The sequence below is a fragment of the Somniosus microcephalus genome, chromosome 9 (assembly GCF_052327205.1).
Source record: "Somniosus microcephalus isolate GS21.2 chromosome 9, FLI_Smic_1.0, whole genome shotgun sequence".
Classification (NCBI taxonomy): domain Eukaryota; kingdom Metazoa; phylum Chordata; class Chondrichthyes; order Squaliformes; family Somniosidae; genus Somniosus; species Somniosus microcephalus.
The window spans coordinates 139,130,946-139,157,076 of NC_140995.1; the positions used below are offsets into that span (position 1 = coordinate 139,130,946).

The window sequence follows — 26,131 nt, forward strand, 5'->3', positions numbered from 1 at the left end:
GATGTAATATCTCCAAGTTTGCAGACGACACAAAGCTGGGTGGGCGTGTGTGCTGTGAGGAGGATGCTGAGAAACTCCAGTATGATTTGGACAGGTTGGGTGATTGGGCAGAAGCATGGCAGATGCAATATAACGTGGATAAATGCGAGGCTATCCACTTTGGTGTCAAAAACAGGAAGGCAGATTATTATCTAAATGGCAATAGATTGGGAGAAGGGGAAGTGCAACGAGACCTGCGCGTCCTTGTGCACCAGTCGCTGAAAATAAGCCACATCTTGAGTATTGTATGCAGTTTTGGTCGCCTTATCTGAGGAAGAATGTTCTTGCCATGGAGGGAGTGCAGCGAAGATTCACCAGGCTGATACCTAGGATGGCAGAAATGACGTATGAGGAGAGATTGGGTCGATTGGGCTTGTACTCACTGGAGTTTAGAAGAATGAGAGAGGATCTCATTTAAACTTATAAAATTCTAACAGGACTAGACAGACTAGATGTTGGAAGGATGTTCCTGATGGTCGGGGAGTCCAGAACCAGGGGTCACAATCTAAGGATAAGGGGTAAGCCATTTAGGACAGAAATGAGGAGAAATTTCTTCACCCAGAGAATGGTGAACCTGTGGAATTCTCTGCCAAAGAAGGCAGTAGAGGCCAATTCACTAAATATATTCAAGAAGGAGTTGGATATATTTCTTAAGGCTAAAGGGATCAAGGGATATGGAGAGAAGGCAGGAACAGGGTACTGAATTTGGATGATCAGCCATGATTTCATTGAATGGCGGAGCAGGCTCGAGGGGCCGAATGGCCTACTCCTGCTCCTATCTTCTATGTTTCTAACTTAACCCAATGTGTAATGTAAAAAATCTTTATTACACTTTCTGTTAATGTTTTAAATAGTGATTATTGGTGCTTTCTATTTCCTGGTTCCCTGTCTGGGAATTCTGCATTGTGATTGGCTCGCACTATGAATTTCCACTAGAGTATGTTGCTTTCAACTGCACGACGGAAAAGCCGAACTTCTCGCGACAGAGATCGCGAGATCTTTGCGGGAAGCTTACTTCGGGGCCAGCGGCGAATGCCTTTGCTTCAGTGCTGACCGCAAATTACGGGCCCTTGATTAATTCATACATTCCACAATTCCATATTGCCGCTCCTCCAACATACCCTGTGTGTTTATAGACTGTACTGTTGCTCACTGCAACAGTAGTTCCTGCCAATCACGGTGCTAGAGGTACAAGTGTACGTTATCACCATTTTGTAAACAAGAACAGCCCCGAATTTGCGGTCGGAGGCGTACCTCCGGAGTACACCTCCGACCCGCGAAATATTTCTGAACTTACCTCCTGGCTCCACAGCTACGGAGAGGTCAGGTCCTGTGCCTCCAGGCGTACGCCTGTGTAAAGGCCCACGGATCCCAGGGGCGTAGGCGGTTCAGAATCGTCCCTGGGATCAGCGGGTCAGCTCCTCCAATGAGAAAGAAGAATTCCATTTATGAACGGAATCCCCATAAACCCTAATGGAATCACGAAATAATGAAACAATTTAGACAACTGCAATAACAAATAAATGTAAATACAATATAAAAATAAATTTTTTTGAAAATTTTTAATCCAGGCCAAAATTTGCATTAACTAATTTCAAGTGTTTGTGCATTTTTTATTTTTATTTTAAGATTTATATTAACCCTTACCCTGGTGAAAGCAGGCCCTACACCTGCTTTTACCAGGCGCAAGAGTTTCGTGGGCACTCGCTGGGCAATAGAATTCTGCGCCAGCTAAAGTGTTTTCTCAGTCGGTTCGGTAGATCTGTCGAGGCGTAACCTGACATCGCAAGTTCCAAGTTTTCGCGCAGGCAGAAACCCGGAACTTGCAGAATCCTTTCAGAGGGCTTACGATGGCGTACGCCGAGCGTATGCTGTCATCGGGACCGCAAATTCCGGGCCAGTGTGTTGAAGGAATAAAAACAGAAAATGCTGGAAAACACTCGGCAGGTCAGGCAGCATCTGTGGGGAGAGAGAAAAACCGAGTTAATGGGCTGGATTTTCATTCAGGGGACATGATGGAGGCGGGACTACAACTTTCGGGGTGGTTGTCCTGCCTCCATCGAGATGTGGCCAATCTACACGATTTTAACTTGATTTACCTTGTTGAGCCCGCCCAGCAGGCCAATTAAGGGCCACCCGGCAACAGTTGACATCACAGACTGAAATTTCATCTGTCAAGAGGTTTTGACAGATGAAATATCAGCGTTTGAAAGCTCTTTGAAGCTGTCAAACACTGACAGTCTTACTTCTAACATGTGTCCTTCTCCACAGACTCGGTTAGAAATCTCTCCTGCACAGAAAGCTGAAGGCTGTCACTTTTGACAGTTCGTAGCCATTCTGCTTTCTGTGCCGGTGAGATGAGGGACTCCCGAGACCTAAAGGAAGGAAGGCTGTAAAGGTAAGTGAAGGTAATTTAAACTTCTTTAAACAGTTTAGACACACCAAACACACTTACCTTTGCACTCATGCACATCACTCACCTGAACACCGACATCTCGACCCCTCCAAGTCCTTCAACCTGACGGCCCGCCTCGCAAACTTGGCATGGTTTGGAGCCGTCGGGAATCCCACACTTCAGCATTAAAAATAGGGATTAGGCTAAAAACTACCTGTTAACTACCTGTTAACAGGTAGTTAATTGGCACTAATCCCTTCCTGCCTCGGGTAGGCGGGTCCCAGCACAGGGCGGGAACCCGCCTCCTTTGAAACTGGCATGGAGGCGGGTTGGGGATGGGATGGGTTCGTGCCCCCCGAATTCGTGACTTTAACCCCCGCACATCTCCAATCCCGCCTCCACGGCCCAATGAAAATCCTGCCCAATGTTTTAGGTCGATGACCTTTCATCAGAACAAGTAGATGTTTGAGAGTAATAGTTTTAAAGCAATTATAGAGCCAGGAAAAAGGTGGGGGGAAAACAAAGGGAAATGTCTGTGATAGGGTGTAGGGCAGGAGTAATTAAATGACAAAAGGGATGATGGTGCAAAGCACAAGGGTGGTCGTACTGGGACCAGTAAAGAAACAAAAGATGGGTCCAGAGGAGGTGTAAATGGTTACAGTGGAATGGCAGAGGTGGAGGGAAGCATGGAACATCTGGCAAAGAGGAGAAGGCACTCACGGGCCGGGAGTGTGATGGAGGAGGGTATCTTGCTTTAAATGTCAGCAATACAACTTTTAAGGACCAGATTGTGCAATATGGTATGTGGGTCCTGTAGATTTTAGCATTTTGTTTGTGTGCAATAGGGTGGAATTGATAAAATAGCTGATAACTCAGTTTCTAGAGTTTGATTGCTGCTTCTTGTATTATGTTTTCAGTGAAGTTATATTTAAATTCTGTTTTACCCTTGTCATTCTACTGCATGCCATTGTTGTGCTGTGTGTTGAAATCAATTTGTTTGCCCTTAATGAAGGCAGCCTAGAAACAGTGGTGCCAGCCATCCTAGCACCAGCTATCAGTTTTGCTTAGTGTTTGTATCTCTGAACTGTCATTGGCCTAAATATGATATGGAGTCAATAGAAGTAATGGGTCCAATCAATATTTGTTGAATTTAAATTCAGTGCTATTCCGAGAAATGATTCAATACTCTGGCTGGAGTAGGAGTAAGAGTTAGTGGTGGTGGGGTGGGGGTGGGGATCATATGGGGATAGATATTAGCATTTTAGTCCGCAGTATTCAGTGGCGCGTTCAGTCATTAATGAGTAAATCTGACAGGTTGTTTCAGTCATGCCAGTATTGCCCTTTCTTTGAAATCTGAAACTCAGTTTGTTTAAAAATGTGTTTAAAGGTGAATGACTTCATAGATCAAATGAAAACAAACTGCTTTTATTGAATATGTTAAACATATTGTAATCCATTTATTACTGAAGAGCTCAAGAACATCGTCAGAGTTTAATTTTCAGATTTATTTTGTAACTGTTGGAACAGAGCATGTCAATGTTTTTCTAGGTTAAGCACCTCATTTAGATGAAACAAGCTTGAATTGTGACATGTGTGAGCACCTGATAATTTTTGCACTTAACCTAGATGTGAGTAACTCCATCATTAATCCTGTGTACATCATCTTCACTGGCACTTCTTCAGAATTTCCATTGTACCTCTTGAAAGTACATTTACAGCCTATGCCTATTGGTTCAAAGGCATAGAATTACATAGAAATTACAACACACAAACAGGCCATTCAGCCCAACCAGTCCGTGTTGATGTGAATTAAGAAGAGTAGACTGTACTACAAATTGGCACTGTGCATTCACAGCTGCTTGTTTTACTGACCAAACAGTCTTTTTTCCTCCTCTGAAATGGGCTCAGCCAGCAGGGAGCTGTAAAAGAACTGAAAAACATAGCTACCTTACTCCATCACAAATGAAGTGATTCTTGAGGGGGTTGGTGGGGGGGGGGGGGGCTCCCGATGGTACCCTCTCAGTATTTGCTGAGAGAGATTCAATTTTTTCACTTTGACAGACTTAGTACTGCTGAAGTCTCCTCATTGCAGTGACAGTGCAATATGTGAATACTGGAATTATTTTTTAAAAATCAGTAAAAATGACCACAAAGCTTTTGGATTGTCGTAAAACCTCAAATGGTTCATTAATGTTCTTTAGGCCTGCCGTACTTACCCGGTCTAGCCTACTGTCTCATAACTGACTTCTGAAGTGGCCTAGCAAGCCACCCAGTTATGTCAAACTGCGACAAAGAATAACTTGCAGCGATTTTAAAAAGGCAGCCCCCCCCCCCACCACCACCTCAGGACAACTAGGGAAGGGAATGAATGCTGACTTGGCAGCGACACCCACATCCCAAAAAGTAACAAAAAAAATTCTGCCTTCTTTGCTATTAGATTTCTTGCAATTACGTATAACCCCGTCCATCCCCTTACTTTTGTCCCATTTGTAATTGAATTCCATTCCAAGGACATCTCTGATCATTTCCTTGTATCCCTCTCCACTCACATCCCCCTTCCCCCTCCCAAACCTACTTCCTTCTGTGTCCACCCCTGGAAAAAAACTCTTTCCCCCCCCCCCCCCCCCCCCCCTTTGCCTCCAGGTCACTTACAACAGCACTTTCAAATTGCCAACTGACTAGCCTTTGGCCCTCCATTCACCATGACATTTCTGCAGCTACTGATCTGCTCAATCACAACTTCGCCACCACCTTTAATGCCCTTGTCCCCATTAAAACCATTACTCTCTCTCTCACCCTGGTTGTTCCCCCTGGTATGGCCCCCAACTCCACTCCTTTACGTCCAAGGGACACAGACTTGAACGTTTGCTACCCTCAGTGCTTGGAAGAAGCACTGAGTGTAGCAAGGGCACAGAATGTACTCTGGGTGGGGGACTTCAATGTCCATTACCAAGAGTGGCTCGGTAGCACCAATACTGACTGAGCTGGCCGAGTCCTGAAGGACTGACTGGGCCTGCGGCAGGTGGTGAGAAAACCAACACGAGAGAAAGACCCAATTGACCTCATCGTCGCCAATCTACCTGTCGGAAATGCAGTTGTCCATGATGGTATTGGCCATGGAGTGACCATCGCACAGTCATTGTGGAGACTAAGTTCTGTCTTCACATTGAGGACACCCTCCATCATGTTGTTTGGCACTACCACTGTGCTAAATGGGATAGATTCAGAACAGATCTAGCAGCTCAAAACTGGGCATCCATGAGGCACTGTGGGCCAGCAGCAGAATTGTATTCCACCACAATCTATAGCCTCATGGCCTGGCACATTGCTCAGACTACCGTTACCATCAAGCCAGGGAACCAACCCTGGTTCAATGAGGTGTGTAGAAGAACATGCCAGGAGCAGCCTAAAAATGAGGTGCCAACCTGGTGAAGCTACAACACAGGACTGCGTGCATGCTAAACAGCAGAAGCCGCATGCTATAGACAGAGCTAAGCAATCCCACAACCAACAGATCAGTGTTATAAAACACTGGTTCAGCCTCAACTGGAGTATTGTGTCCAATTCTGGGCACCGCACTTTAGGAAGGATGTGAAGGCCTTAGAGAGGGTGCAGAAAATATTTACGAGAATTATTCCAGGGATGAGGGACTTCAGTTATGTGGATAGACTGGTTGTTCTCCTTAGAGCAGAGTAGATTGAATGGAGATTTGATAGAGGTGCTCAAAATCATGAGGGGTCTGGATAGAGAGAAACTGTTCCCATTGGCGGAAGGGGGCACAGATTCAAGGTGATTTGGTAAAAGAACCAAAGGCGACATGAAAAACTTTTTTACGCAGCAAGTGATTAGGATCTGGAATACACTACCTTAAAGGGTGGTGGAGGCAGACTCAATCGTGGATTTCAAAAGGGAATTGGATTAGTACCTGAAGGAAAACAAATTGCAGGGCTATGGGGAAAGGGCAGGGGAGTGGGACTAGCTGAAGTGCTCTTGCAGAGAGCCGGCACGAGCTTGATGGGCCAAATGGCCTCCTTCTGTGCTGTAACCATTCTATGATTCTATCAGATCAAAGCTCTGCAGTCCTGCAACATTCAGTCATGAAGATGGTGGACAATTAAACAACTAACGGGAGGAGGAGGCTCCACGAGCATCCCCATCATCAGTGATGGTGGAACCCAGCTCGTGAGTGCAAAATAACAAGGCTGAATCTTTTGCAACCATCTTCAGCCATGGTTGGATGATCCATTACGGCCTCTTCCTGAGGTCCCCACCATCACAGAATCCAGTCTTCAGCCAATTCGATTCACTCCACGTGATAATCAAGCAACAGCTGAACACACTGGATACAGCAACGGCTATGGGCCCTGACAACATCCCGGCTGTAGCGCTGAAGACTTGGGCTCCAGGACTAGCCACGCCTCTAGCCAAGCTGCTTCAGTGCAGCTACAACACTGGCATCTACCCGACAATGTGGAAAACTGCCCAGGCATGTCCTGTCCACAAGAAGCAGGATAAAGCCAATCCAGCCAATTATCTCCCCATCAGTCTTCTCTCAGTCATCAGCAAAGTGATGGAAGGTGTCATCGACAGTGCTATCAAGCGGCACTTACTCACCAATAACCTGCTCAGTAGCCAAGTTTTGGTTCTGCCAGGACCACCCGGCTCCAGGCCTCATTACAGCCTTGGTCCAAACATGGACAAAAGAGCTGAATTCCAGAGGTGAGGTGAGAGTCACTGCCCTTGACATCAAGGCAGCATTTGACCGAGTGTGGTATCAAGGAGCCCTAGTAAAATTGAAGTCAATGGCAATCAGGAAGAAAACTTTCCACTGGCTGGGAGTCATACCTAGCACAAAGAAAGATGGTTGTGGTTGTTGGAGGCCATTCATCTCCGCCCCAGGATATCGCTGCAGGAGTTCCTCAAGGATGTGTCCTAGGCCCAACCATCTTCAGCTGCTTCATCAATGACCTTCCCTCTCCAGAATTGGGAATGTTTGATAATTACAGTGTTCAGTTCCTTTCGCAACTCCTCAGATAATGAAGCAGTCCATGTCCACAAGCAGCAAGACCTGGCTTTCAGGCTTGGGCTGATAAGTGGCAGGTAACATTTGCACCACACAAGTGCCAGGCAATGACCATCTCCAACAAGAGAAAGAAGAGGAAGTCTAACAACCTCCCTTGACATTCAATGGTATTACCATCGTCTAATCCCACACCATCAATATGCTGGGGGTCACCATTGACCAGAAACTTACTGGTCCAGCCACATAAATACTGTGGCTACAAGAGCAGGTCAGAGGCTAGGTATTCTGCAGTGAGCGACTCACCTGACTCCCCAAAGCCTTTCCACCATCTACAAAGCACAAGTCAGGAGTGTGATGGAATACTGTCCACTTGCCGCCACCTTCTTGAGGGCAATTAGAGATGGGCAATAAATGCTGGCATTCCCAGCGATGCCCACATCCCTTGAATGAATTAAAATAAACTGGTTTAGCCATTCATCGTCAGATCTAGCTGGACCACATAAAGCACTATTGGGTCCTGCTCTCCCCGGCCAAGACTGCTCACTATTCCAGGATCATCCTGGAATATAAAGATAACCCCCCAGCTTCTCTTCACTACAATCTGTCTTCAACCCCTCTCGCCTGCTCCTTCCACCCTCGCCTCCACCAACAAGTGCGAGAAGCTCATGGACTTCATCATTAAGATTGAGACCCTCCATTTAGCTGCTTCTACCGCTTCCCTCCCTTCCTCTAGCCCACCAAACCAAACTTCCCCATGGTTCTCCTATGCCCTAGCCCTGAACACTCCATCTTTCTCTCGTTTTTCTCTTGTCTCCCCTCATGCCCTCTCCATCACCAAGACCAACTACTTCCACCTCATTAACATCACCTGTCTCCGCCCCGCCTCATCATCTGCTGCTGAAACCCTCATCCATGCCTTTGTTCCCTCTAGACTTGACTATTCCAACGCACTCCTGGCTGTCCTCTTGACTTTCTGCCTTCTGTAAACTTGAGGTCAGATTCTGCTGCCTTTATCCTAACTCTTACCAAGTCCCGTTCACCCATCACCCTTGTGCTCGCTGACCTACATTGGTTCCCGGTTCGGCAATGCCTCAATTTTAATATTTTCATGCTTGTTTTCAAATCCCTCCATGGCCTCGCCCCTCCCTATATCTGTAACCTCCTCCAGCCCTACAACTCTGAGATCTCTGCGATCCTCCAATTCTGACTCTTGTGCATCCCCGATTTTAATCACTCCATCATTGGTGGCTGTGCCTTCAGCTGCCTAGCCCCTAAGCACTGAAATTCTCTCCCTAAACCTCTCCGCCTCTCTCCCTTTTAGGTGCTCCTTAAAACTTAGCTCCTCTTGTCCTAATATCTCCTTGTGTGGCTCTGTGTCAAATTTTGTTTGATAATGCTCCTGTGAAGCACCTTGGGACCTTTTACTATGTTAAATGCAATATATAAATGCAAGTTGTTCTTGCTTACCCTGCTGATCATTTACAAATCTGATTTGAAGAGCATCATTCATCTCAGCAGCTCTGGCACTTATTTCACAATAGTTTAAGCATTTTCTTTCATTTTATAACTGTGTTTGGAGAAAAAGATTACACCTAGTTCCTATTATCAACTAATGAAATACTAAATTGATCTATAGGCAGCATGTTTATAAGAAGCATGCTTATCAATGCATGAACTGATTATATCAGATTATCTGTAAATATTGCATTGCAGTAAAGTGGTAAAAATGTGGATGTCAAAAAGCGGACAGTAGTGAAATCTGTCACGCGCCTGTGCAACAAATCATGCTGAAACCTCTAATTCTCAAACAGTGCCTGTTTTATGATACTCAATATCACAGAAGGCCATTCTTTTCTCTACCTTTCAAAGAATTGGCAAAGGATCTTAATCGATGCAGCAACAATGTTAATATCTTAATATTTGACAAAATGAAATAGAACGTATAATTGTTTCCCCACCTCCTGCCACTGCTTTGAGGCTCTGTTCCTGCCCCAGTTTGTGCGCAGACTCAACAACAACTTATATTTATACTTATATTGATATGACTCTTGGAAGATATATTCTGACTCCTCAGCATTGTCCCTCCATCACAGCTATAATTATTTAGCAACTCGACACCATTCAAAGCAGTGGCAGAGAAAATTATTTCTATTGCTAGGGAAATGGAAGAACAAACTCTGAAGAGACAGCACCCAATAAAACACTTTTTAACCAGTCCCCTCCTTCATTTAAAAAAAAATGTTCTCCTCTCCACCCTCTTCCACTTCAGTTTAACTTTTTAAAGCTCTTGCATTTCTCTTGAATCCCTATTTTAGCATTCAACATTTCAGAGTTCTGTGGTTTCATACTGCCTCATTATTGTCACCTCTTGACTTTTGTACTTTCCACTTTTCAACTGTTGACACAAGGATTTCAATAATGCCCAATGGTCGCTTTGTGAAGTTTTCATACTGTTGCCTCTTCAACGAAACGCTCAACTTTCCTACTTACAGATTTTGACTTTCCAAACTTGGGTTGTATCTGGAATGAGCATATTGAGATACATAAGGCTACCATGGGTGCAAAATATTCTTAATATCATTACTTTATCATTCCTAATCATTCGCGGACTCGTTTCACTGTATTGAAGCACTTTAATTTTGAAAGTTTGAATTATTTTCTTATAGTATCACCTGTGCTTTTTACAGGGTAGTAGACTTCTCCAGCCCCTTGAGGCCAATTTCTGCTGGATTTCCAATTCTGTGGCAAGAAAATATAGATTTTGCGGCAGGTTACTAAGCAAATTTTATTGAAAAACACACCACAAAAAGAAAACAACTATAATTGTAATCAATCATCAACTGAATCACTATTGTAACCAAATATTAATTGCTTTAAAGAGCATTAGCAGCAATTTAAATTTTTTAAAATAGCTACTTTTATATAAAAAAGACACTGACTTTTTTTTTTAAAGAAGTGGATTCAATATATAATCCTATTCAACATGGCATTAAAGCATTTACCTCTAACCTTCAACCCCACCACTGTGTCCTTCCCATTTTTATCTATTGCAATCTTTCTTGTATCTCTGAATTATCAAAACTGTTGTCATTTCTTCTGAACTTTCCAATCATATTTCTCATATTGTTCTGGACCGATGGACATTGTGACATCCTGGATGTTTTTACATGCAATAGCACCCTCTGGTGGCGGTTATTGTGTTAACAGTTTGTAAGCTGGAAAGGTCATCTGTTCCTTTCTTCCTGTGTGAGGTCATTTGACATTTGTTCCTTTCTTCCTGTGAGAGGTCATTTGACCTTCTTACCTTTCTTCCTGTTGACCCCAGGAAGCAGTTTTACCAGGAAGAACCTGACTTAAGTAATGGAGAATTCCATGAGGGATTTTCAATCCAGTGTAATCTGACTTCATATATTAGGCCAAACGCAATATCTGTGAGTATCTTTAGTTCTTAGCATAATAGCAATGTTGTCAGAGTAATATTTTGATAATACTATGTTTGTAAAAGGTTAATATTTAATAGTTACAGAAGTTGTTCAAATGTTAGTTAGTTATACAATTAGTCTATTCTACTGTTGTAAATATGTTTATATCTTGTGTAATATTGAATGTGTAGTACTCAGTTTATGTACAAAACATACTTTGTCTTTGTTTACAGTTTCACAAATTCGTTCAAGTAAAAGCTTCAAACAGCAAACCGCTTCACGAAGAATTATTATGAATGAGTGTTTAACTTGCTGGATAGCTAGATAGGAGCACGTCTAGCGCGGCCAGTACACACATACTCTGTCCTACATGTGTTTCCTCTTCCTTACATTCCTACTGCAAACTCTGATTTCCATAACTTCAATATTGTTGAACAGTAGAACCCCTTGGCTCTTTCAGTCTTTACCGCCTCCTACTTAAAACCCAAAGTTGATGTCACTTAATTGCTACTTTCTGATTTATTGCACCTCCTTTTTGTCCTGCATTATGTCCTTTCACTTTGGTTTCTCAATAAAAATAAAATGAAGTTGCATTCTTTACTAGTTGTAAATTTAGTGTATCGTTGAAGAATCCACAAATGCTTATAACTCAGGTAAACTGTCTAAAGTTTTCTCTCATAATTCTTTAGTCTTTTTTTACCCCTGTGGATAAATGGGTATTTTATAAGTGATGCTGTGCTCTTCATTTTTTATTATGTTATTGCGATCCCTGTTGGCGGTGAGTGATACTATATTTTACAGATGCTGCCTATGTTTCCAAGGTTGCCACTGTTAATAGTTGGTAATATTCCCTGTTACCAGACTCATAACGTATTAATGCATCTTGGAGTTGCTGTGCTGGCTGAAGTGTATTCATTGATGTTAAATGTGCTTTTAGTGAATAAAATTAGGGATGTTGATTAGAGCAGCTTAGGATGGAGTGAGCATTTCCCACCTCATCCAATCACAAGCACAAATTGAAGGGGCCAACTGAAGACTAATAAAAGCTAATTCCACTGTGTCTGTTGGATTTGAGGTATAGACAACCTCTGTATTTTACCGATAGCACTGAACAGTGATATAAACTAAGTGTGAGACAACTGAAAGGAGGACAGAGCTCTTGTATTTTAAGAATGACTGAGCCACAGGTACTATTAATGCTCACTGTAGTGACTGAGAGAAACAAATGTATGTATTCATTTTGACAGCTAGTGAAGCATTGTAAACTTTCAGCTCCTCAAAAATACCTGCATTCCGCCCCCCCCCCCCCCCCCCAACGAATACATACTGGAAATAAATATACAGGCTATATTTTAGATGTAGAGTACCAACTCATTATAGTATGTCCACAAACAGGATGCAATAATTCTCCTGCGAATGCCTTTAATGCTACAGTACAAAATTACAGGCCTTTTGTAATGCTGGGCAGTTTTCCAGTGCAGCTGGATCTTTTGTTAACACTTCAAACACTTTGAAATGTGTTGTGTTAAGGTGTTCATTTTTGATTATGCTTACATGAGCAGCCTAGTTAGTGTTTCATAGAGGTTTGTAGGGACTTAGTTTTAGGCATGCACCTCACATCAGTTTTCAGCCCATTTTCTTCAATCTCCCTTCAAAATTGGAAAGCTGTATATGTGTATTCATGGCTACTGAAGCTGCTAGCAATTTCAGTGCTAACAAGGTCATTGGTGCGAAGCACTAAAATCATAATGACTAGAGTAGACCTAACTAGCAGTAGCTGTGATGGGAGGAGCTGTTGCCCAAAAGGTATTTTTTATCTTTAAAATAATGTACCACATCTCCAGAGACAGGCTGTATTATTTAGGAACTCCTCTGTTTACTGGTAAATCCTATTCAAATTATTTTGTTCTTCCACATTTTAGTAATTCTTATTACTATTTTTGCATAATACACAACCCATTTTGATTTTTTTTTCCAATTTTAGCAGCATTATCTCTATCAAATAACCCTCCATTGCAAATAGAAACTTGAGGACCAGAATTATTTTAATTATTATACACCACGTGTGCACAACATTCCCCAAAATGCTGGTTTGTATCTAGTAAAATCGATGAAAAAAACAATAGCTGGGAGCACATCAGATAAGAGGAAATAATTCATACTGTACTTGGCATGGATGCCATTTGTGGCAAAGGAGTTCAGGAACAGATTGGCTTGTTATAGCAGATCTTCATTATGGAAGATATTATACACTAAAATTGGGTTTAATTTGCATTCAAAGAGGGTTGTAAATAGATGAAACACATTGGTGTACTACTGTACAAATTTAGCTATTGTTGAACTTTATAGTCTACCTTAAAAGTCAAGGATCTGTTATGTTTATGTGGGAGAAAAACATCAGGGATCAGCACTAAACTGTACTGTTGTTACACGATGAGTAGCCTGACTTTAGAAAATAACAGTAACAGTTCATAATCAACTCCATCATTTCTAGTTTATTTACCAGTTAACATTTTTAAAAATATATAATTGAATCCTTTTCTTGGGGGGCAGAGATGTAAACTTCTAGCATGAGACTGTGCAGAAGTGCTGAAGCCAATGTCTGCTGATTCAGTTGGACTCAGTCCTGTTCATCAAAGTTTAAGTTGCGCTTATGTAACAATGTACCTTTTTGCTGAGTCTCATTTGTAAACTACTCATCGTAAACAACATGGTAAGTGTATCACACTTTTAGATCAGCAGTTATCCGTGTCAGGCCATTAAGGGATAGTGCTGAATGTGAACAAGGCATTTTTCCACTCAAGAAGAGAAAATTGAACTCTCGAGTACTTTCATATGCCGCCTCATTGCTGGCATCAGCATAAGGCTAGGACAAGCTGCCTTCTCATACTTTTCAGCCACTGGTTCATACATGGTATGGGAGGAGGAGCACAGGGGGAAAGAGACTGACAGTGAAGGGAATGCAAATGTACATATGTTTGAAAACACTGCCAGTACTACTTATGCTTTAGGCTTCTTGGGCTTCAAAATTGTCAGCTTGATTCAGTTTATTGCACTCCCATCTCTGAGTCGTGGGTTCAAGCCCCACTCTAGGTGATTATGTTGCGTTCATACAGACATACGAACATATGAAATATGACATTCATGTTCCAAGCCAAATGCGGTTAATGTAGTGTATGTACCCGTCTATCTTTAAGGGAACTATTGAATGTAACCGTTCACCTTTAAGGGAACTACTTTAGGTGTGGCACTATTTGTTTGGCTTCTGTATACTGTAATACCGATAGTGACCACACCAGTATATAAGTGTTGTGCCAGGAGTTATTGGGCAGATTCGCCCGGACCTTCGAATAGTAAAGACCTGTTTTGTTTGTTACTTCTGAAGTCTGTGTATTTATTAACTGCACAACCCACAGACTTTACAGTTAAAATATGGAATAATCGTATGCTGGCACTGAGGAAGTGTTGCATTACTGAAGGTCATGTTTTTCAGATGAAACATTAAAAAGTGGCCCTATTTGCCTGTTCAAGTGGACATAAAAGATTCCATGGCACCATGTGAAGAAGAATGCGGAGTTCTTCCTGTGTCTTGGTTCTCAAACAACACCACTTTAAAAAAAAAAAGATTGTTTGTCTCATTTGCTGTGCACAATTGGCCGCTGCTTTTACCTAGTGTACTTCAGAAGTAATTCATTGGATGTGGACCACATTGAGATGTGCTGAGGATGTGATGACGTACTATATAAATGCAAGTTTCTTTTTATATAAAAACATTGAAGTAGAGATTTTCAAACTGTGGTCCTCATTAGATTTCTGATTTTTTTTCTGTACTGACTTATTAGCACATTATTTCCTGTGTACTCATAATAAAAATGCCTTTTTGCAATGCTAACACGGTTATCCTTCAGGTAATTGACACCGTCTTTCACAAGGCAGGGCTGTTGGTTCCTGACAATGTGTCTATTTCCAGAGTCCCCCGGAGAATATCAGTATTTTCAAAGGGTCCCCATACAGAAAGGTTTGAAAGCCCCCACAATACGACACACTTGTACTGAGGCTAAATTGTATCTCCCCCACCCCCCTTTCTCTTTCCTCCATTTGGCCTTTACGTTGTGCTATGCTAAAATTTCTCTAGGTATCAAACATCCTCTGGTACCTCTAGACTGTTTCCGCAACAATTTGCGGCAGAAAATTCCACATTCTAACCTTGTTTGAGTTAAAACACGAACATTGGTATTTTATGAGATCAAAATATCTGTATGTAATGTAAGTACCTAAAAAGAGGCTTCTAAGGCACCTCGGCCTAAAAGCTGATTTCTTTTCGATTAGTTCCTGGGAGAGTTGATGCCCCACAGTGTTCTTTGCAATAGATATATATATTTTTAAATTACAACTTGGAGCAGGCACAGTAGGGGTGTGATCTCCACACTGCCTTAATTAAAAAGACTCATTTTGAACCTCGGTGCTGCCTCTGGATTCTGGCTTCCTCTGAAAATTTGCTCTCTTTCTGCCTCTAATTTTTTTTTTTAATTCTGGATCTGATTTATTTTCCCTCTTGCCTGCCTCTCGCTTCCCAGTATTGATTCTGTAGATCTGTTTATGAATCTGGTATCTAATATTCTAGGTCCTGATCCAATCTTAATATATCTGTTTATAGTTGTAGGAATAAATTGCAACATTATTAAAATACTTTTGTGATCCTGAAATGTGCGTGTAATGTTCAGGCACATTTCAGTGTTTCATTAATGGTACGTCTTATTCATCAGTGTATCAAGTAACAAATGACATAATATATATATGTGTGTGTGTGTGATATATATACACATGTATCAGTTGATTATCAGTTACATCCTTGGCCAAAGTTAAAGGGTTTAAACGTGATGAATTTTTGTTCTTAAATGCTAGCATTAGTTGGGACCAAATTGTATCTTTAGCATGAAAATTACTATGAACATTCTCCATCAAAAAAAGTGATTTGCAAACATTATATGTAATCCTGGTTGTCTCATTTGGTAATTTGTAAACGCAGGGTATCACTGGTGTGGTAGAATATTTATACAATGAATGGATTTTTCTGCATAAAACATAAGCAGTGAAATCGTAAGTATGTTATGCTCTCACAATGTTTATTCTACAAATAGACTTGAATCAGAATGAGCCCCGATTAGTACCTACTCATACAACGAGCTAGTAATTTTAGACTTTAAAAATAAACATAAGAATATCCGATTAATGCATATGATCTCACAATGGGTATAGTAGGTATGCTCTGATTTGTGATGTTTGAGCTACAAAAATGTGTGGTGAATGGGCCTGGAGCCTGGCACTAAATTCTAAATGTTCCCAGTGTTGCACTAGCAGTTGTTGATGTGTGAATCCATTGCTGGAGTACAGAAATAGTTTAGTAATACGTTTTGTAGAAATGGAACAAGAAGTTATTTTGAACGAAATAAAGTTGTTTGAAGGAACACAAAAAATGTTTTAAAGTCTCAAAGACTTTTTGCAGATTTGTAGGAGCTTACATTGGGCCGCATAGTGCCTGTTTTTCAGGCGCTATGCGGCCTCCTAAGGCACCAAAATAGTGGAAAGGAAGTGCGCCACCCACCATATTGGGCAAGGACAAACAAGAGGCGTCCTTTACCCACGCTTGAAGCAGGCGTTGGGTCATTTGCATATGCAAATAAGGAGCCTAATGCCTGCTTCAGGTCCATGCTGCAACTTTGGTTTGCCCTGAGGCAGTAAGTGTGGCAGCCCCAGGGAAAACCAACTTTAAGCATTACCTAAATTTTTTTTTAAAGTTCTAATGCTTGCTGTCGCCGCCGCTCTTGGTCCCAGGCTCGATCCTTGTCCAAGGCCCCGACTTCATCTCCCGAACCCTGATCCTTAACCGAGGCCCTGACTACAGTGTCACAACTTACCTATGGGCCCTACTGTGTGCTGCCAGCTCCAGCAATGCCGCCCTTTTTATGACCACAGACCTCATAGTTTGTGTATGGGCTGTTAACACTCGGGGCGGGGGCGCCCAAAAATGGCCACTCCCGAATTTAACCCCTGTAATGTAATGTTTGGGATTATGGTAGTGCCTTGTGAACATATTTGATTAGTTTTATTTTTTTTGAGGGTTTTTTTTCTGAATCTTTATGTTTCATTTCATTGCAGGAATTAAGTGTTTGGGTTGTATTTTATAAGCTGTATGTCTTTAATTTTTTTACAACATTTGAATAAAGAGGTGATCATGTGGTCCACTTTGCAGCAGTTTAAAGTCCTGTGAAAATGTGGTGTTGCAACACTGCACCTGAAGCAGTTTCCATGGTGTAAACCTTTCTCACGTGTTCAGCATTGCCAACTTGTGTGACCTTATCAAAGGATTCAAAATTTTGGCCTTTTGGAGATTATTTGTTGTACTATCTAATTCATACAACTTTGCTTATGCTATGACATTTATAAAGGTTCATACATGCGCACTAATTTGTGTGCTACATGTGATGTTTACAACTCTGATTTATATGGTGCCCAACAAAAAGAAAAATACTGCAGATGCTGCAAATCTGAAGAGAAAAAAATTGAACAGAAAAGTTTGGAGACACTCAGCAGGTCAGGCAGCATTTGTTGCAGAACATAGGAACATGAGGCCCTTCAGCCCCCTTGGGCCTGTTTCTCCATTCAATTAGCTCATGGCTGACCTGTATCTTAACTTCATCTACCCACCTTCGTTACATAACCCTTAATACATTTGCCTAACAAGTTCTATCAATCTCAGTTTTGAAATGTTAAATTGACCTAGCCTCAACAGTTTTTTTGGGGGTTGTAATGATATCAGCAAATAGTGATGATATTTGCCTGTTTGATTATGATGCCTTGCCAGCATGTTTGCATGTATTGATTACTTATGCCTGACCAGCAGAGGGCATGTGACAGAGACAAGCAGTTTGGTTTGGTTTCAGTTTCGTTCTAGATGCATCACTAGCATGATGTCTCCTGTAAATGCTGTATAAAGAGTTGAACAGACTTTAGATTAAAAGACATTCTCTTTCATAAATGTCTCGTCATTGAACCCACAAAGAAATCAATACAGGGGTTTGTGTTAGAGTTCCAGATAGCCACTACCCTTTATGTGAAAAAGTCCTTTCTGACATCACCCCTGTATGGCCTAGCTCTAATTTTAAGATTATACCCCCCTTGTTCTGGACTCTCCACCAGAGGAAATAATTTATCTCTCTTTACCCGATCAAATCCTTTAATCATATTAATTATCTCAGTCAGGTCATTCCTTAATCTTCTATATTCAAGGGAATACAAGACTGATCTATGCAACCTGACCTCATAATTTAACCCTTTTAGTCCCGGTATCATTCTCCAAGGCCAATATATCCTTCCTGAGGTGTGGTGCCCAGAACTGAACGCAGTACTCTAAATAGAGTCTAACCAGAACTTTAAATAACTAACACAACTGCCACCCATTTGTATTCCAGCCCCATTCCAATAAAGGCCAACATTCTATTAGCCTTTTAAATTATTTTTTATACCTGTCCACTAGCTTTTAGTGATTTCTGTACTTCAACCCCTAAATCTCTGCTCATCCACAGTTCCTAATTTCTCACCATTTAGAAAATAATCTGATCTATCTTTCTTGGGTCCAAAGTGGATGATTTCACACTTCCCCAAATTTGTCATCTGCGACAGTTTTGCCCAATTAATGTCCCTTTGCAACTTTCTGCTCCCATCTACACTATTTACTGTGCCACCTAAATTATTGTCATCAGCAATCTTGGATATATGGCTCGCTATTCCTTCATCTAAGTCATTTTTAAATATAGTGAAAAGCTGAGGCCCCAGCACAGATCTGTGGTAGACACCACTAGTCATATCCTGATGATTGGAGTGCATACCCATTGTCACTACTCTCTGTCTCCTACCTCGTAATCAATTCCCTATCCAAGCCAATAGGTTGCCTCCAACTCCATGTGCTCTCATTTTTGTTAAGTCTGTTGTGTGGAACTTTAGCGAATGCATTCTGGAAGTCCACATAAATAACATCCTTATCTACCTCATTTTACTTCCTCAAAGTTCAACTAGATTTGTTAGATATAACTTACTCTTCACAAATCCTTGCTGGTTCTCTCTGATCAGCTCATGTTTGTCCAAGTGCTCAGTCCCTCTGTCCCTAATAAGATTCTCGTAACTTCCCCACAACAGACGTTAGACTAATAGGCCTATCATTTCCTAGTTTATTTCTCCTACACTTATTAAATAATGGAGTGATGTTGGCAATATTGCAATCCAAGGTGACAATTCCTGAATAGAGAGTTTCGGAAGATTATCACGAGAGCTTCTACAATTTCCTCACCTTTTAATACACTGGGGTGGAAACCATCAGATCCTGGAAATATGTATATCTTTAGTCTCATTTTCTCCATTACCAAAATACGAATCAGTTGACGTTTCAGGTATAAAGCCTTCTTCAGCTTGGTCCCACCCCAAACAAAGTAGCATTGTAAGTCACCGTTAAAAAAAAGTTCTGGGTTGAGTGGTTCTGCCTTCTATTATTCATATTGAGCTCTGATGATTACATAACTAAGTTCTGAACACCATTCATGAATTACAAAGATATTTATGATGTGAATTGTACACTTAGTTTAACATGGTTAAGGTAGCATGATGGCCCCAAATCCTTTTTTATTCCTCTTTATATTTAAAAAAAATATATCTTTTGGGGGGCGGGGGACCCAAAAAAAGTGTTGATAGTGGGTTCCATCTATTGGTGGAATACTGCAAGGTAGTTGAATCGTGTGAAATTCAAAACGGCCAAGATGAGAAATTGTATGCTTGGATCAAGATTTTCATAAAATACAGGTACTGCATATGGGAATAGTATTTAAGAATGTTTGAACTAGATTAAACAGTGTGAAATACTTGTTTTAAAAAAGATGTTTATTCCATAATTCCTAAAGTGCTGAAATGAGCATGTTCATTTATAGAAGACACCTAAAACCTGATTTAACTCCATACTGAGTGATTTTCTATTTTGTTGTATTGAAAGTAGACTTCTGCTGCATTTGGTGATATGAGACAGAAGTTATAGCTAACTTCCTATCCACTCCACCTAAGCACACATACACATCAGCTTTGGTGACCTTCCTCATTCTACCACCTTCAGGCATCTGGGTCTTTAGATAGCCAAGCTTTCTCTCAGCAGTTTGTACTAAGCTAGGAGATAATAGCAGATGATACTAACTGAGTGGAACATGAATTGTGAATTGGTGGTATAGTGAATTGTGAAAAAGACCATAAAATTGCAGTTGGACATAAATAAAGTGAGTGAACAGAAGAATGGCAGATGCAGCTCATCATAAAACTTGAAGTAGTCTTCTTAGGCAGTCCCTCGGAGCCGAGGATGACTTGCTTCCGCATTAAAAATGAGTTCTCAGGTGACTGATGAGTCCAATGCAGGACCTACAGTCTCTGTCACAGGTGGGGCAGACGGTGGTTGAAGGGGCGGTGTGTGGGTGGGGTGCTTGGGTTGACGTGCGCTCCTTCCACTGTTTGCACTTCGCTTCCCCTTGCTCCTGGCGAAGAGACTCGAGGTGTTCAGCGCCTTCCCGGATGTTTCTCCTCCACTTTGTGCGGTCTTGGGCCAGGGATTCCCAGGTGTCGGTGGGAATGTTGCACTTTTTCAAGGAGGCTTTGAGGGTGTCCTTGAAGCGTTTCCTCTGCCCACCTGGGGCTCTCTTGCCATGCCGGAGCTCCGAGTAGAGCGCTTGTTTTGGGAGTCTCGTATTGGGCATGCGGACAATGTGACCCGTCCATCGGAGCTGATCGAGCGTGGTCAAAGCTTCGATGCAGGGGATGTTGGCCTGAGCAAGAACGCTGACATTGGTGCGCCTATCCTGCCAATGCATTTGCAGGATCTTGCGGAGGTAGCATTGGTGGTACCTCTCCAGTGCTTTGAGGTGCCTGCTGTACATGGTCCATGTCTCTGAGGCATACAGCAGGGCGGGTATCACTGCTGCTCTGTAGACCATGAGCTTAGTGCCGGGTTTGAGGTCCTGGTCTTCAAACACTCTCTTCCTCAGGTGACCAAAGGCTGCACTGGCACACTGAAGGCAGTGTTGGACTTCGTCGTTGACAGTAGGCTCCCGAGGTATGGAAAGTGGTCCACGTTGTCCAAGGCCTTGTCGTGGATTTTGATAATCGGGGGGCAGTACTATGTGGCAGGGGCAGGTTGGTAGAGGACCTTTGTCTTACGGATGTTTAGTGTGAGGCCCATGCTCTCGTACGCTTCGGTGAAGGTGTTGATGATGGTTTGGAGTTCGACCTCCGAGTGAGCACAGACGCAAGCGTCGTCTGCCTACTGTAATTTGATGACAGAGGATGGGACGACCTTGGATCTGGACTGGAGGTGACGGAGGTTGAACAATTTCCCGTTTGTTCTGTAAATTAGCTCCACTCCAGTGGGGAGCTTACTGAGGGTGAGATGGAGCATTGCAGCAAGGAAGATCGAGAAGAGAGTTGGTGCGATGACACAGCCTTGCTTGACCCCGATTTGTATGTGAATTGGGTCTGTGGTGGAACCGTAGGTCAGGATCACAGCTTGCATGTCGTCGTGAAGCAGGCGGAGGATGGTGACAAACTTTTGAGGGCAGCCGAATTTGAGGAGGACACTCCATAATCCCTCACGGTTGACAGTGTCGAAGGCCTTTGTGAGATCAGAGAAGGCCATGTACAGTGGTTGGTGCTGTTCCCTGCATTTCTCTTGTAATTGACGTGTGGTAAAGATCATGTCCATTGTGCCCCTTAGTGGGCGGAATCCGCATTGCGACTCTGAGAGGAGCTCTTCAGCCACAGGGAGTAGGCAATTGAGGAGGATTCTTGCGATGACTTTCCCTGTGGCAGACAGCAGGGAAACTCCTCTGTAATTACCGCAATCGGACTTGTCACCTTTCTTGAAGATGGTCACAATTACGGCGTCTGAGATCCCCTGGCATGCTCTCCTCCTTCCAGATAAGAGAAATTAGTTCATGAATTCGTGCCAGTAGTGCTTCTCCGCCATGCTTTAGTGCCTCGGCGGGGATTCCATCTGCTCCTGAGGCCTTGTTATTCTTCAGTTGTCGGATGGCCTTTTCAACCTCATGCCGGGCTGGGGTTGTGCTGAGATGGTGGCGGGTAGCTTGCTGCGGGATGGAGTTGAGGACACTTGCATCGAAGACAGAGTCTCGGTTAAGGAGATCTTTGACGTGCTCCTTCCAGCGGGCACTGACTGCCTCTCAAAAGTACACTTTTGGACACGAGCACAATAGATGTGTGTATAATCTAGATGAAAGAAAGAAAGATGAGGAAGCATTGAGATGAATGAAGAGACTTAAGTGCCCAACTACATAAGCCATTTAAAATATAGCTCACAGGTCCAAAAATTGATCATAAAGATTGCTAAGATGCTGGGCTTCAACATAAGTTTAGAGTTCAAGGCAAAGCAATAAACTGCTACTGCAATTATGCAGAGCATGTTTGGAATATTGAGCATCCCACCTTGGAAAGAATATATTGGCCTTGGAGAAAGTTTAGCTACACTTTACCAGGGTGATACTGAGATACTTGCGAAGTATGGGTTATTAATGAATGTGGGGGAAAAAAATCAGGGAATTGGGATTAGAGCTAGAGCTGCCACAGCTAATAAAAATGGCAGAGTAGGATCAATGGGGCAAATGGCTTACTTCTTTTCCTATGTACCTGAATCATAACTAGTCCATTAATTGCTCTAGATAATGACAGGTAGTGTTGGTTGTTCAACACGGTATGGATTCTTTCCACATTATGGTTTGATGGGTGTTAACCAATCTTTGGTACCTTTCCAAAATAGTCATTTTTCATGTGCGAGCCTGAACGTAGACAATGAGTGGCATCAAGCTATTTGGCTCCAGAGGGCATCGCAGCTCCAATTTCCAGCTTGCGTATACTCTTGAAGTCTGGGATTAAATATCACTCCTTTGCAAAGATGCCAAACCTTGTTAATCTGTCATCAGAAATTTTACAATAACTTGCATTTAATTCTACCTTTTAAAGCCTTGGGATGATTTTAATGTTAAAGAAGAGGAATAAAATAAATAACACTGAGCCATGGAGGGAGAGTTGAGAGGTGACCAAAGCCATGGTCAAAAAGGGTTTTCACTTTTTTTTAGTACGCAGTGGTAGTTTAATGAAGGAGGTCAGAGAGCAAGACCGAGACAGTTGCAGGCCGTCCCATTAGTGTTGGAACAATATCTATTTAAAAAATGCGATAATAGGATGAATAATCAAGGTTCCACCAAATTATAATTTTGTCCTATTTTTCCCTAATCATGTCTGCTACGCTCATTTATGTTGACCTCAGATTCTCGTTAGCAGCCTCTATTGATCACCACCTCTCTAGTCCATATGACTGTACATAAATTTTAAAGTCATATTTGCAATGTAACATCCCCAGCTCTTCACGCAAGGTGATTCACACTGGTTCTCATTTGGGTGTTCACATTGTGCTACAGAGGAGAACCTAATTGGCTGTAGCAGATATCACGGAATGGTTGTGTTAAATGAGTGTGAATCTTATTTGAAAATGTTTTGTTTTTACTTCATAGAACAGCTTGAATTTATGTAGTGCCTTATCACGTATGCCACAAACATCCTGATGCACTTCACGTTCAGTGCAGTTATCTAAGCAAAAGTGGCATGGGATCTTTAACGTCCATCGGGACCTCTATTTCAAGTCTCATCTCTGACAATGCAGCACTCCTCATATTCCTTCTGTAGTTATAGCCTAGATTATGTGCTCAAACCCTGGAGTGAGGCTTAAACCCATAACTTTCTGACTCACAGGCAAGAGCGCTACCAACTGAGCAAACTAGCATTCAAAACTTTTTTTTTAAGTTTCTGTGCAGCACAGGCACATATAAGGCAGTCATGGATGTGAGATTCATTTCATTGTTTAAAAAAAACCAAATCCAATGTTTTGTGTGAAAATTATGGGGTTGTATATGTGAAACCATCCAATAAAAGAATAATTTACTAGCAGCTGAAAGTTTGAACAATTTTCTGTCATGTAAAAATTTGCAAATATGTAAACATAAAAATACACGGAAGTTACAGCACGGACACAGACCATTCGGTCCATCCAGTCTACGTCAGTGTTTACCTTCCAGGCAAGCAACTAGCACTAATTACATTAACCCAGCCTGTTCCCATGTCCCTTCAACCCTTTTTCCTTCATCCACCTATTCAGTCTAATAATGTTGAATGTTGACACAATTTCTGCGTCATCCAATAACCCTGGAAGTGAATTCCATAGCCTCACAACTCTGTGTAAATCTTGCTGCTTAGCTACTTTTTGATAATATATACTTTAGAATTTGTTCATCCCTTCAATAATGCATCCACATTTGACATTATAAGTAACTTCTATCCCTTTTTATCAAAACTGAGCCCTTGATGTATTAATTTCAGCACTTGCTATGCCAAGTTAATGGAGTTTCATCAAATAAGGGTTAAATTTAGCTTAGACAGTAATCTTTTCTGCCTGAATTATGAAAATACAAGAAAAAAATAATGAACTTTAATTTAGACAGCAGCTTTATTATGCCTCTCAAGACATCCTAAAGCACATCACATCTAATTAATTACATTTTCAAGTGTAGTCACTGGCTAAATGCAGCAACCAATTTCATCACAGCAAAATCCTACAGACAGCAAATTAGATGGATGACCAGTTAATCTGCTTTTGGTGGTGGTTGAGGGAATAATTATGGCCTTAACATTTGGAGAACTCCCTGCACCCTTTCAAATAGTGCCACAGGATCTTCAACACCCACTTGAACCAGCAGAACAGGCCGATGTAGTTTTAGTTTAATGTCTCATTCACAGAATGCCACCTCCAATAATGGAGCACTCCCTCAGCACTGCATTAAAGTGTCAGCCTAAATGATGTGCTGTGTCCTTCAGTGAGGCTTGATTCCACAAGCTTCTGACTTAGACGTGAAAGTACTGAACCAAGCTCACACAGTTAATGTAAACCATTTTCCATTTTTAAAAAGTAGTATTGTGGCGGAGCCACGAAGGGACTCTGAGCAACTGTATATAATTCCCTTTAACGATGTTTTACTCCAACCTAAGCCTGTACCAGTCTGTTAGTGATTTCTGTGTTTGTACATACTGTTTGCATGTACGGGGCGTGGTCCCTTTAAAAGCGCGGGCAAACGCAATGACGTCATGCCGCTAATCACGTGACCACCCAAGCGCGGGGAAAAACCGTGAGGATGTCATGACGCCATCCACGGGACCGCCCTAGCAGTCCTCGTGGAAGCTTCAACTTGTACAGACCTGTTTTCGTGGTTCTCCTGTATCGATCTCAACAAACTGTTTAAACTCGTTTAGTTTTGCATTAAAAACCTGTTTGTTTGATCGCCTGAGTCGACCTCAGTTCTCAGTTAGGAATTCGTCAATTCCTACAGTATAGTAATAAAAATACTAATTACTAGTTGTATTTCAGTGCAGTCACCATCGCTTATACTGGGTACGTTGGTGTTCGCATGGTTTGCCCGCAATATGAGGTGGATGGTAAAACGAATAGTGCTTCTCAAAGCATTATCCTGACATTCAAAGTGCCTCAAATCGCCAGTAAATAAAAGTAAACCAGCATGTATGCGGGTTCACAAACTTTACTTATACTGCACTTGTTAAGTAAGGTCAAAAAACAGTAACTTCTCATTTCATTATAGAGCACATAATTGTACTGTACTTTGCAGTTTAAACCACAGCAGTCCTACTTGTCTCCGATGAAGAACTCTAATCTGTGTCTGCACTTTTTTTTCTGGCAGTATGGATGCCAGACTTTTACCACCATTCTTAGCATGTCCCAGTCTGGCTCTATATCGAGATACTGCTGCATAACATGTGTAAACCACAGAGCGAACATCGGCCATATTCGCTGCTGTAGTCATTGTTGTCATCCGACAGAGCACTACAAACAGATACCTAGAAGACTACTGTACTTTGGCAGGCTTCTTGCGGGACTTTCTTCTTCATCTGGACGGCTATCCTCCGAACTGCATAAACTGCAAGAAACTGCTCTGCCACATCATCCCATGTAGCTGCCACTATATTTGTTGAGGAGGCCGCCCCTCATAATCCAAAGATTGTACCTCCTTTAACATGACCTCTAAGTTATGGGAGAGCCTGGGTGCAGCCGTGCACCTCTGTGCAGTGCTTATCCGTGTTTGCAGCACT

The 26,131-nt window shown here is 42.1% G+C and overlaps 1 protein-coding gene across 2 annotated transcripts in view; it reads left to right on the forward strand.

The window, feature by feature from the left end:
• Positions 1-26,131, forward strand: part of LOC147112720 (mannosyl-oligosaccharide 1,2-alpha-mannosidase IA-like) — a 454,464-nt gene that overhangs the window by 422,498 nt on the left and 5,835 nt on the right. Inside the window, exon 6 of one of the 2 annotated variants that reach the window (XM_085997309.1) lies at positions 10,783-13,188. The exons of the other annotated variant lie outside the window; for it this stretch is intronic. Coding sequence (XP_085853435.1) covers positions 10,783-10,909 — 127 coding nt within the window. The 3' untranslated portion in view covers positions 10,910-13,188. Of the gene's footprint in view, positions 1-10,782; positions 13,189-26,131 lie in introns of those variants that run through there. 2 annotated transcript variants of the gene reach the window in all.